The 12,637-nt window shown below is 47.2% G+C and overlaps 1 protein-coding gene across 5 annotated transcripts; it reads right to left on the minus strand.

The window, feature by feature from the left end:
- Positions 1–489: 489 nt before the first annotated feature.
- On the minus strand, positions 490–12,628 carry LOC109885606 (coiled-coil domain-containing protein R3HCC1L). Of its 5 annotated transcripts, none has more exons than XM_031818803.1 (9): positions 12,517–12,628; positions 11,573–12,100; positions 11,013–11,206; positions 10,483–10,553; positions 9,813–9,908; positions 9,151–9,291; positions 2,873–2,984; positions 1,033–2,709; positions 490–983 (listed from the first exon to the last, which is right to left on the minus strand). In XM_031818803.1, the coding sequence occupies exons 2-7, from the start codon at positions 12,089–12,091 to the stop codon at positions 2,929–2,931; spliced, it is 1,077 nt and encodes a 358-aa protein (XP_031674663.1). In that variant the 5' UTR covers positions 12,092–12,100; positions 12,517–12,628; the 3' UTR covers positions 490–983; positions 1,033–2,709; positions 2,873–2,928. The 5 variants fall into 5 exon arrangements, with proteins under 5 accessions (XP_031674663.1, XP_031674662.1, XP_031674665.1 ...); XM_031818802.1 differs by having other exon boundaries at positions 490–792; positions 842–983; positions 1,033–2,984; XM_031818805.1 differs by having other exon boundaries at positions 1,033–2,979.
- Between the last annotated feature and the right edge of the window lie 9 nt (positions 12,629–12,637).

The following is a 12,637-nucleotide window of genomic DNA, read 5'->3' on the forward strand; positions in this document are numbered from 1 at the left end:
GTTCACTGAACAATACAATAGGAAAAGAAAATACATTGTTTTACAAAAACATTTTTACAAACGTTAGGGAGCAACTGAGACTTCATCATAATGTTATTTGGTGTGTCGGTCCTCGCTCATCATTATTAAGCCGTTAAGATAGCTGGGCCCCAATGTCTCAATCGTCTCAGGGTAGAAGTGCTGATCTAGGATCAGTTTCGCCTTTTAGAACACAATTAATAAGATTGTGTGGACAGGTTGGGCCCTGATCCTGGATCAGCTCTCATACTCAGACGCTTGACACACTATCCCTAAACTAAAACCAGTGTGCTTTAGCATGAGCAGAATCTGGGGGAGGATGATTCAAGATATACTTCCTGACTGAGATGATTTTTTATAAGATTAATACATGTAACATAAATTAGGTCATAATTAGCTCCTCCCCATCAGCTGGTAATAAAACAATATAAAAAGTAAATAAAAACAGAATATGAGGGTATCAGGGTCGGGGTCAGTTTCATTTGAATTCCTGTCAATTCAGGAAGTACAGCGGAATTCCAATTCCAATTCTCCTCAATGCTTTTCAATGAGGAGAATGTGGACTTGGAACGCGCTTCAGTTTCTGAACTGGCTGGAATCTAAATGGAGCTGACCCCTGGAGGGGACACCACCTTACTGTTTAACTGTCACACTGTTCTGTGAGTGGAATCTAAATGGAGCTGACCCCTGGAGGGGACACCACCTTACTGTTTAACTGTCACACTGTTCTGTGAGTGGAATCTAAATGGAGCTGACCCCTGGAGGGGACACCACCTTACTGTTTAACTGTCACACTGTTCTGTCTAACTGGAGGGGACACCACCTTACTGTTTAACTGTCACACTGTTCTGTGAGTGGAATCTAAATGGAGCCGACTCCTGGAAGGGACACCACCTTACTGTTTAACTGTCACACTGTTCTGTGAGTGGAATCTAAATGGAGCTGACCCCTGGAGGGGACACCACCTTACTGTTTAACTGTCACACTGTTCTGTCTAACTGGAGGGGACACCACCTTACTGTTTAACTGTCACACTGTTCTGTGAGTGGAATCTAAATGGAGCTGACCCCTGGAGGGGACACCACCTTACTGTTTAACTGTCACACTGTTCTGTGAGTGGAATCTAAATGGAGCTGACCCCTGGAGGGGACACCACCTTACTGTTTAACTGTCACACTGTTCTGTGAGTGGAATCTAAATGGAGCTGACCCCTGGAGGGGACACCACCTTACTGTTTAACTGTCACACTGTTCTGTCTAGCATCCACTGGTGGTTGTTGATAACATCACGTCTTACACAGGGCCATCAGTCTGCTGTATGTGTGCAGGGTTTTGTTCCAGCCCACCACTAACAAAACAACAAATAAAACTATTCTTCATGAATTAGGTGAATCAGCACAGCAGGTGTTTTGGGTGGGTGCAAAACCCCGCAGCGCATCCCTGTACTATACGCTCATCCATAATAACCCTGGTTACCCTGCATGGGAGCCTCCCATATGACCCCTAACCTCCATATGACCCCTAACCTCCATATGACCCCTAACCTCCATATGACCCTGTTATCAATGTTAGTAGTGATGATTAATCTAAAGCTGACCAGGTTTCAAGAGAAAAAGTTCTGCCAACAAACTCTGGGCTTTGGCTGAGTTCAGTTCTGTTCAGTCCAGTGTGGCTTCAGTACAGCTGCCCTGTGTAGGGGGGGAGGGGGACAGAGGTGTGTCTAGTCCCTATGGTGAAGGGAGGATGGGATGGAGGGCAGAGGGGACAGAGGTGTGTCTAGTCCCTACAGTGGAGGGAGGATGGAGGGCAGAGGGAACAGAGGTGTGTCTAGTCCCTACGGTGGAGGGAGGATGGGATGGAGGGCAGAGGGGACAGAGGTGTGTCTAGTCCCTACGGTGGAGGGAGGATGGAGGGCAGAGGGAACAGAGGTGTGTCTAGTCCCTACGGTGGAGGGAGGATGGAGGGCAGAGGGAACAGAGGTGTGTCTAGTCCCTACGGTGGAGGGAGGATGGAGGGCAGAGGGGACAGAGGTGTGTCTAGTCCCTACAGTGGAGGGAGGATGGAGGGCAGAGGGAACAGAGGTGTGTCTAGTCCCTACGGTGAAGGGAGGATGGAGGGCAGAGGGGACAGAGGTGTGTCTAGTCCCTACGGTGGAGGGAGGATGGGATGGAGGGCAGAGGGGACAGAGGTGTGTCTAGTCCCTACGGTGAAGGGAGGATGGGATGGAGGGCAGAGGGAACAGAGGTGTGTCTAGTCCCTACAGTGAAGGGAGGATGGAGGGCAGAGGGGACAGAGGTGTGTCTAGTCCCTACGGTGGAGGGAGGATGGGATGGAGGGCAGAGGGGACAGAGGTGTGTCTAGTCCCTACGGTGAAGGGAGGATGGAGGGCAGAGGGGACAGAGGTGTGTCTAGTCCCTACGGTGGAGGGAGGATGGGATGGAGGGCAGAGGGGACAGAGGTGTGTCTAGTCCCTACGGTGAAGGGAGGATGGGATGGAGGGCAGAGGGGACAGAGGTGTGTCTAGTCCCTACGGTGGAGGGAGGATGGAGGGCAGAGGGGACAGAGGTGTGTCTAGTCCCTACGGTGGAGGGAGGATGGGATGGAGGGCAGAGGGCAGAGGGAACAGAGGTGTGTCTAGTCCCTACGGTGGAGGGAGGATGGAGGGCAGAGGGGACAGAGGTGTGTCTAGTCCCTACGGTGGAGGGAGGATGGGATGGAGGGCAGAGGGGACAGAGGTGTATCTAGTCCCTACAGTGGAGGGAGGATGGGATGGAGGGCAGAGGGGACAGAGGTGTGTCTAGTCCCTACGGTGGAGGGAGGATGGAGGGCAGAGGGGACAGAGGTGTGTCTAGTCCCTACGGTGAAGGGAGGATGGGATGGAGGGCAGAAGCCGGGAAGTGGTTCCTCTCCATCAGGCTTTCCCTTCCCAGGCGTCGTCTCTCTGTTTAGCTGCCAGACGCTTCTGCTCTGAAAGACAGACAAGACAGGTTGATAGGAAAGTAAATCAATACTACTACTAGTTGTTTATATGACCTTTATTTAACCAGGCAAGTCAGTTAAGAACACATCCTTTATTTAACCAGGCAAGTCAGTTCAGAACACATCCTTATTTTCAATGACGGCTTAGGAACAGTGGGTTAACTGCCTTGTTCAGGGGCAGAACGACAGATTTTACCTTGTCAGCTCGGGGATTAGATCTTGCAACCTTTCGGTTACTAGTCCAACACTCTAACCACTAGGCTACCCGCCTCTAACCGCTAGGCTACCCGCCTCTAACCGCTAGGCTACCCGCCTCTAACCGCTAGGCTACCCGCCTCTAACCGCTAGGTTACCTCACTAGGTTACCCGCCTCTAACCACTAGGCTACACCACTAGGCTGCCCGCCTCTAACCACTAGGCTGCCCGCCTCTAACCACTAGGCTACCGGTCTCTAACCACTAGGCTACCTGTCTCTAACCACTAGGCTACCCGTCTCTAACCACTAGGCTACCCGTCTCTAACCACTAGGCTACCTGTCTCTAACCACTAGGCTACCTGTCTCTAACCACTAGGCTACCTGTCTCTAACCACTAGGCTACCTGTCTCTAACCACTAGGCTACCCGCCTCTAACCACTAGGCTACCCGCCTCTAACCACTAGGTTACCTGCAGCCTGGTACTGGTTTGTCATTGACATTTGGCGCCAGTTACAGGATGAAATGTTCGATGACCTTTAAGTCAGCAGAGAGAACAGCTCCACAATAACTCATGTTAACACAGGTGTGTAAGTAGTGACGTGTCGGTGTCACTGATAGACACACACAGCACATGTTCATGTCTTTAAATGTCGATTTTAACGTCTTTTTTTTGTGTCTGTAAAGTATTTTTCATGATGTGTCGGACCCCAGTAAGACCAGTTGTCTCCATTGGTGTCGACAAACGGGGATCCTAATGAATCGAATACCCACACTGATGTACACATAGAATATAGAACTTATATGATTAAGTCTTCTGTATGAATCATGTGTATATGATTAAGTCTACTGTATGAATCACAGAAGAGCGTATATGATTAAGTCTACTGTATGAATCACAGAAGAGTGTATATGATTACGTCTACTGTATGAATCATGTGTATATGATTAAGTCTACTGTATGAACCACATAAGTGTATATGATTAAGTCTACTGTATGAATCATATGTATATGATTAAGTCTACTGTATGAATCACAGAAGAGTGTATATGATTAAGTCTACTGTATGAACCATAGAAGAGTGTATATGATTAAGTCTACTGTATGAATCACAGAATAGTGTATATGATCAAGTCTACTGTATGAATCATGTGTATATGATTAAGTCTACAGTATGAATCATGTGTATATGATTAAGTCTACTGTATGAATCATGTGTATATGATTAAGTCTACTGTATGAATCACAGAAGAGTGTATATGATTAAGTCTACTGTATGAATCACAGAAGAGTGTATGATTAAGTCTACTGTATGAATCACAGAAGAGTGTATATGATTAAGTCTACTGTATGAATCATAGAAGAGTGTATATGATTAAGTCTACTGTATGAATCATAGAAGAGTGTATATGATTAAGTCTACTGTATGAACCATAGAAGAGTGTATATGATTAAGTCTACTGTATGAACCATAGAAGAGTGTATATGATTAAGTCTACTGTATGAATCATAGAAGAGTGTATATGATTAAGTCTACTGTATGAATCATAGAAGAGTGTATATGATTAAGTCTACTGTATGAATCATAGAAGAGTGTATATGATTAAGTCTACTGTATGAATCATAGAAGAGTGTATATGATTAAGTCTACTGTATGAATCATGTGTATATGATTAAGTCTACTGTATGAATCACAGAAGAGTGTATATGATTAAGTCTACTGTATGAATCACAGAAGAGTGTATATGATTAAGTCTACTGTATGAATCATTGAAGAGTGTATATGATTAAGTCTACTGTATGAATCACAGAAGAGTGTATGATTAAGTCTACTGTATGAATCATGTGTATATGATTAAGTCTACTGTATGAATCATGTGTATATGATTAAGTCTACTGTATGAATCATGTGTATATGATTAAGTCTACTGTATGAATCATAGAAGAGTGTATATGATTAAGTCTACTGTATGAATCATGTGTATATGATTAAGTCTACTGTATGAATCATAGAAGAGTGTATATGATTAAGTCTACTGTATGAATCACAGAAGAGTGTATATGACTACAGGATGTTACTGTATAAAAGCACATCCCACCTTATAATAATATATTTTGGGGGTTGAAAATATGTCTTTTTTGGTTGAAAATGTGTCTTCTCTGGTTGAAAATACGTATTTTTGGGGTTGAAAAGACGTCTTTTCAATGTCTTGTGCTCACTGGGCACCAGGGGGAGGGAGCGCTAGTTGTCTAGAACAATCTAAACAGAGCTTCACACTGAGACACATAATGTCTATGATCACATAACGTCCTGTAAGTTCCCCTGAGAACAGTAGAGCACAACAGTTATCCAGCCAGAAAACAAAGGCCGTTCCATAAGCAGCCGCCTCCCTCCCTCCCCTCCCCTCCGTTCGTCCCTCCCTCCCTCCCCTCCGTTCGTTCCTCCCTCCCTCCCCTCCGTTCCTCCCTCCCCTCCCCTCCGTTCGTTCCTCCCTCCCCTCCCCTCCGTTCGTTCCTCCCCTCCGTTCGTTCCTCCCCTCCCCTCCGTTCGTTCCTCCCTCCGTCCCCTCCCCTCCGTTCGTTCCTCCCTCCGTCCCCTCCCCTCCGTTCCTCCCTCCGTCCCCTCCCCTCCGTTCGTTCCACCCTCCCTCCCCTCCGTTCCTCCCTCCCTCCGTCCCCTCCCCTCCGTTCCTCCCTTCCTCCCTCCCCTCTGTCCCTCGCCTCCCCTCCGTCCCTCCCAGGTGAAACCTGTACTCCTTTACTGATGTCACTTGTTAAATCCACTTCAACCAGTGTAGATGAAGGGGAGGAGACAGGTTAAAGAAGGATTTTTAAGCCTTGAGACATGGATTGTGTATGTGTTTCATTCAGAGGTTGAATGGGCAAGACAAAATATTTAAGTGCCTTTGGTAGTAGGTGCCAACTGCACCAGAGTGGACTGGTCCTTCTAGCTGAATATATCCACTTATAAATCCCCTGGGAGGGGAAATAACACCAGAGTGGACTGGTCCTTATAGCTGAATATATCCACTTATAAATCCCCTGGGAGGAGAAATAACACCAGAGTGGACTGGTCCTTCTAGCTGAATATATCCACTTATAAATCCCCTGGGAGGGGAAATAACACCAGAGTGGACTGGTCCTTCTAGCTGAATATATCTACTTATAAATCCCCTGGGAGGAGAAATAACACCAGAGTGGACTGGTCCTTCTAGCTGAATATATCCACTTATAAATCCCCTGGGAGGGGAAATAACACCAGAGTGGACTGGTCCTTCTAGCTGAATATATCCACTTATAAATCCCCTGGGAGGGGAAATAACACCAGAGTGGACTGGTCCTTCTAGCTGAATATATCCACTTATAAATCCCCTGGGAGGGGAAATAACACCAGAGTGGACTGGTCCTTCTAGCTGAATATATCCACTTATAAATCCCCTGGGAGGGGAAATAAACAACAGGGAAATTATAGAGTAGAGGTTCTGCCCGGCAACACAGGGCGTGAGGAGAACAACTCAAGGAAACTCTTAGCCAGAGAGACGAGAGAGTGTGTGTGTCAGCTGTCTAACCAGAAACCACACACACACACACACACACACACACACACACACACACGTCTCCTCTCTCTCAGTGAAAGAAGTGGTCACCACCAGGAAACATCTAGTTGTCCGTTCTCCCTGACAATGTGTTCTATATTTGTATCTCGTCAGGACACTACTTTCCCCCCAATAGCTGGTCTTTGGAAGCAAGGCTACACTTAAAAACAACATGACTGGAAGCCATTTCCAGGACGTGCAGTGTGTGTGTTTATAGAACACTAGATGAGCACATTGTCCTCAAGTCTCTCTGAGGCTGAGACTCTTCTTCGGGTTCATGGTCCTGGAAAGACATCACTGACAGAACACCACCCCCTAGTGGTAGCAACACTATACGACAGCTTACTTCAACAGGCATACTAATGATGTAGATAAACCCTGGATTGCTGACGCTACGTATTGGCTAATTACTTGCTTTGGAGCCACTGGTCGGCCATGTTGGCATCCCCCAGAGGGATCAGTCCTCCATAGGAATTAATGGGATTCTACAATATTTTAATTAAATGTTTCAAGGACAAAATGACATGTATGTAAATATTTTGCTGTTGTAGTGGGGACAGTAAGATGAGAAATAAAACATTTAACAATGTTTTTCTTCTATTTTTTTAATGTTCCTGTTCAAATAATCTAATTTAAAGTTTGCATTAAGGTGTCTGTAATAGAATCTGCTTGTCAAAAACTAATGTTGACATTAATTGAGAGTTAGGGAGGGTTTGGCCGGTAGGGATATCCTTGTCTCATCGGGCACCAGCATTTCCATAGCTTCCAATATATATACAGTATATCACAAAAGTGAGTACACCCCTCACATTTTTATGTTTTTTTGTTGTTGAATTTTACCCCTTTTTCTCCCCAATTTCGTGGTATCCAATTGTTAGTAGCTACTATCTTGTCTCATCGCTACAACTCCCGTACGGGCTCGGGAGAGACGAAGGTTTAAAGTCATGCGTCCTCCGATACACAACCCAACCCAACCGCACTGCTTCTTAACACAGCGCCATCCAACCCGGAAGCCAGCCGCACCAATGTGTCGGAGGAAACGCCGTGCACCTGGCAACCTTGGTTAGTGCGTACTGCACCCGGCCCGCCACAGGAGTCGCTGGTGCGCGATGAGACAAACCCTCCCTAACCCGGATGACGTTAGGCCAATTGTGCATCGCCCCACGGACCTCAAGGTCTCGGCCGGTTACGACAGAGCCTGGGCGCGAACCCAGAGTCTCTGATGGCACAGCTGGCGCTGCAGCACAGCACCCTTAACCACTGCGCCACCCGGGAGGCCGACACATTTTTGTAAATATTTGAGTATATCTTTTCATGTGACAACACTGAAGAAATGACACTTTGCTACAATGTAAAGTAAAGAGTGTACATCTTGTATAACAGTGTACATTTGCTGTCCCCTCAATATAACTCAACACACAGCCATTAATATCTAAACTGCCTTTAAAAGGCCATCTTTATGTAGGGCAACAATTCTTTTTTTCAGATCCTCAGAGTTCTTTGCCATGAGGTGCCATGTTGAACTTCCAGTGACCAGTCAGTATGAGGGAGTGTGAGAGCGATGACACCAAATTTAACACACCTGCTCCCCATTCACACCTGAGACCTTGTAACACTAACGAGTCACATGACACCGGGGAGGGAAAATTGGACCCAATTTGGACATTTTCACTTAGGGGTGTACTCACTTTTGTTGCCAGAGGTTTAGACATTAATGTCTGTGTGAGTTATTTTGAGGGGACTTCAAATGTACACTGTTATACAAGCTGTACACTCACTACTTTACATTGTAGCAAAGTGTCATTTCTTCAGTGTTGTCACATGAAAAGATATATGAGGTGTGTACTCACTTTTGTGATATACTGTATATATTTACAATGCAGGAGTACCAAGACGGCTTTGTGGTGGCTTCAAAACAGCGCCCCCTGTCAGTCACCCAGGGTTATCCCCATCATTGGTCGTACCCCATCAAAACCCCTTATTCTAATAGAGTTTTAAATACATAGATCAGGAAAACAACATCCCATAATGGTGTAAAAAAAAAAAAGATTTAGTCATTTTTGCAAATTGAACAAATTGATGATTTTTTGGTTTTTATATATACACACATTTTAGAATCAGGCTGAAACGTAACAAAATGTTGAAAAAGTCAAGGGATCTGAATCATTTCTGAATGCACCGTATAGCTTCAAAATATGGTTAAAACGATCAGTCTGATGTCATGGATGGTCAGTCCTTTGCACACATAGCGGTCTGTGAATTGGAGAGGGGTTACATCCCTCAGCCGTTTACCAAAACAAGTGGCGGGGTCACCTCTGTTGTTATTATTACTTGAATTACAGATTGCCCCTTGAAATCACGTACCTCTGGCATCTTGCAGTTTTTTTCTCTCTGCTTCACGGTGCTCTTTGCTCTGGGGACTCTTGACGCCCAGCGCCCCCATCACCAGCCTGCGGGCCAACACTGCACTGGTCTGGGGACGCTCCTTAGTAGGGAGCAGGTAGTCTGGAGGAGAGGAGGGACAGTGTTGAGGGAATGAAAGAGAAGAACAAAGAATACACAACAAGTGACAAGAAAAGGAGAAGCAGGGAAGAATAAATGAAGAGAATAAAATGAGGTGAAGGAGAGAGAATACAGGAGATATGAGAGAGAGAATACAGGAGATATGAGAGCGAGAATACAGGAGATATGAGAGCGAGAATACAGGAGATATGAGAGCGAGAATACAGGAGATATGAGAGCGAGAGAATACAGGAGATATGAGAGCGAGAGAATACAGGAGATATGAGAGCGAGAGAATACAGGAGATATGAGAGCGAGAGAATACAGGAGATATGAGAGCGAGAGAATACAGGAGATATGAGAGCGAGAATACAGGAGTTATGAGAGCGAGAATACAGGAGATATGAGAGCGAGAGAATACAGGAGATATGAGAGCGAGAATACAGGAGGACGGACGGACGGACAGAGTCAGATAATGGAGGATAAAGGATGGACAGATGAATGAAAGAGAGGACAGTCAGTACCTGAGCAGCTGCGAGCCTTGGCCCTGGTGGTGACGGAGGCTTTAGCCAGAGACCTGACCTTCAACAGCGGGTGTTTGGTCCTCAGAGCCTCCCGAGCTGACACACACATACACACACACAATAACCCACGTGCACAGACAGAGAGAGTTCAGTTGCTAAATGTTTACCTCAGATGTTGACTGAGAAGACAGCTAAGTCAGCTCTACTATTAAAACATGTTGACCACTACTTCATTTGACCATCCAAACATCTTCAGTAAAGTTTGACAGAAGAGAGACACGCGGTGTTTTCGATAAGGTATGAAACATGTTCAGCTGTATCCGTCACCTGTGGTCAGGTGTAGCTCACCTGTGATGAGGTGTAGCTCACCTGTGATGAGGTGTAGCTCACCTGTGATGAGGTGTAGCTCACCTGTGATGAGGTGTAGCTCACCTGTGGTCAGGTGTAGCTCACCTGTGATGGAGGTGTAGCTCACCTGTGATGAGGTGTAGCTCACCTGTGATGAGGTGTAGCTCACCTGTGATGAGGTGTAGCTCACCTGTGGTCAGGTGTAGCTCACCTGTGGTCAGGTGTAGCTCACCTGTGATGAGGTGTGTGAATAACTGATAGTGTCGGACAGAGCTACCAGAGTCTTTGGCTTTTCCTTTCCTTTATAAAAGCTGTGACTCACCTGCTATGGGGCTGTTGAAGAGAGCCAGGGCGTGTGTATCGTCCACAAACTGGATGTCAAAGCCTCTCTGCCTACACACACACACACACACACAAAAACACCTTCAGCATCTCATCACCACCACATACTGTAGGCTGCCCCTCGACGAGACGGAGCGTCGGCTGCCCCTCGACGAGACAGCGCTTCGGCTGCCCCTCGACGAGACGGCGCGTCGGCTGCCCCTCGACGAGACGGAGCGTCGGCTGCCCCTCGACGAGACGGAGCGTCGGCTGCCCCTCGACGAGATGGCGCTTCGGCTGCCCCTCGACGAGACGGCGCGTCGGCTGCCCCTCGACGAGACGGAGCGCCGGCTGCCCCTCGACGAGACGGAGCGTCGGCTGCCCCTCGACGAGACGGAGCGTCGGCTGCCCCTCGACGAGACGGAGCGTCGGCTGCCCCTCGACGAGACGGAGCGTCGCTGTGTATTGATAGGGACTAGGGTGTGACTGAACCTCAGGACTCGTAAAAAGACAGTAAAGGCTGGTACGTACTGGTAGGCCTGGAAGGATTTGACCAGGTCTTCAGTCTTAAACTCTGTGGGGAAGTCGTAGATTTCTATGATGTTAGACAACTCATCCTCCGTGAGCTCAGTGTCATCATCCCCCTCTCTGTCCTGATCCAAGCTGTAGTAGTCAAACCTGGCCTCCTGCACCGGCCGCTTCTTCCTGCCCTGCTTTATGGCCAGCTGAGAGAGAGGGGGGCAGAGAGGTGAGAGAGAGAGGGGGGCAGAGAGGTGAGCGTGAGAGAGAGAGGGTGAGCGAGAGAGAGGGTGAGAGAGAGAGCGAGAGGGTGAGAGAGAGAGGGTGAGAGAGAGAGAGAGAGAGAGGGTGAGAGAGAGGGTGAGAGAGTAATTTTGCTTACTAGTCTCCTAACGATTTCCAACTATAGACAGAACAGTAGATGTGTAAATAACAGCATTGCAGCGATAGTACCACTAATAAGTAGCAAACATATAGCAGACATACACTGAGTGTTACAGCAGTAATCTGGGGGACAGGGACAGAGACTCACCTCCTGACAGACAGGGACAGACACAGGTAGACAGACTCACCTCCTCTAGCACATGGGGTTCCAAACACTCTCCTTCGTCATCAAAGAGAGCGTCCCAGCTCTCCTCATCCTCCTCTTCCTGAGGGCCTGCCTCTATCCCCTCCCGGGGTCCCCCTTCTCTCTCAGACGGAGAACTCTTGCTCCCCGTCTCCAGTCGCGAACCCACATCTCCATCTCCTCCCTGGTTGGCTGTAGCAGCCTGTCCGTCATTCTGTGGCCCCGCGTTGCCTCCTCCTTCTTCTACCGTCTCCTCCAGTTTGGCCTCACCGTTTAGGACTCCATTCCCGTCTCCTCCCGTCTTCCCTCCTTTGTCCTTCTTGTTCTTGGCATTCTTTCGGGCCTTGTCCGTGTAGCGAGGCCTGGGCTTTGGTTTGCCGTCTCCCTGGGTTTGAGCCTTATCTTTGGGGCCGTCCTGCTTCTTCTTGGGCTGGTAGAGGGGCTTGTCTGGCTTCTTGGAGCAGGACGCGGAGGGCTGAGGTTGGGCGCAGTCCTCTTGAGGTTGTTCCTCCTCCATCACCATACAACTGTCCTACATGGAAGAGAAAGGAGGAGGAACAAATCATTAAAGATGCATAGGTTAATTGAGCAGCTAGGCCCCTCTCTCCAATTCTCTTTAGTTAAGTCGCATAAGCCCCCTCAGGAATTTAATAGCTAGCACGCATGCGCCATGGTACTTAGAACCATTTAAACTGCATGTACAAATCTTACACAACTATACTGTACTAAATTAAAAACAAGTCCAAACTGGTTAACTACATTCTCTGCTAATTCGTTGTCAGTAACGGGGTGTTTGAGTGATAAATTAGACTTGGCTGCGTTATGCAGCAGCATCCAGTTTAACTAGCAATAACCCGAATACACCTAAACACATAACGCACTGTAGAGCAAGACATTCTATACAATTATTTCCTTACAATCATAAACATATAAGCATTAGCAAAATACCTTAATCTGTAGCTTATCACTTGGCTAGATATCAACCGAACAGCAAACCGCCGGATGTTTAGAATTAGAAGGGGAAAAAAACATACTGTCGCATGTATATTACGTAATACTAAAATCGCTG

The sequence above is a fragment of the Oncorhynchus kisutch genome, unplaced genomic scaffold (genome assembly GCF_002021735.2).
Source record: "Oncorhynchus kisutch isolate 150728-3 unplaced genomic scaffold, Okis_V2 scaffold1627, whole genome shotgun sequence".
NCBI classification, from domain to species: Eukaryota; Metazoa; Chordata; class Actinopteri; order Salmoniformes; family Salmonidae; genus Oncorhynchus; species Oncorhynchus kisutch.

Coding starts and splice junctions, on each gene's coding strand:
- LOC109885606 (XM_031818803.1), bottom strand. CDS start 12,091: ATGGTGATGGAGGAGGAACAACCTCAAGAGGACTGCGCCCAACCTCAG. Junction 9,909..10,482: donor CTTCAACAGCCCCATAGCAG/GTGAGTCACAGC, acceptor TGTGTGTGTCAG/CTCGGGAGGCTCTGAGGACC. Junction 9,292..9,812: donor CAAGGCTCGCAGCTGCTCAG/GTACTGACTGTC, acceptor CCTCTCCTCCAG/ACTACCTGCTCCCTACTAAG.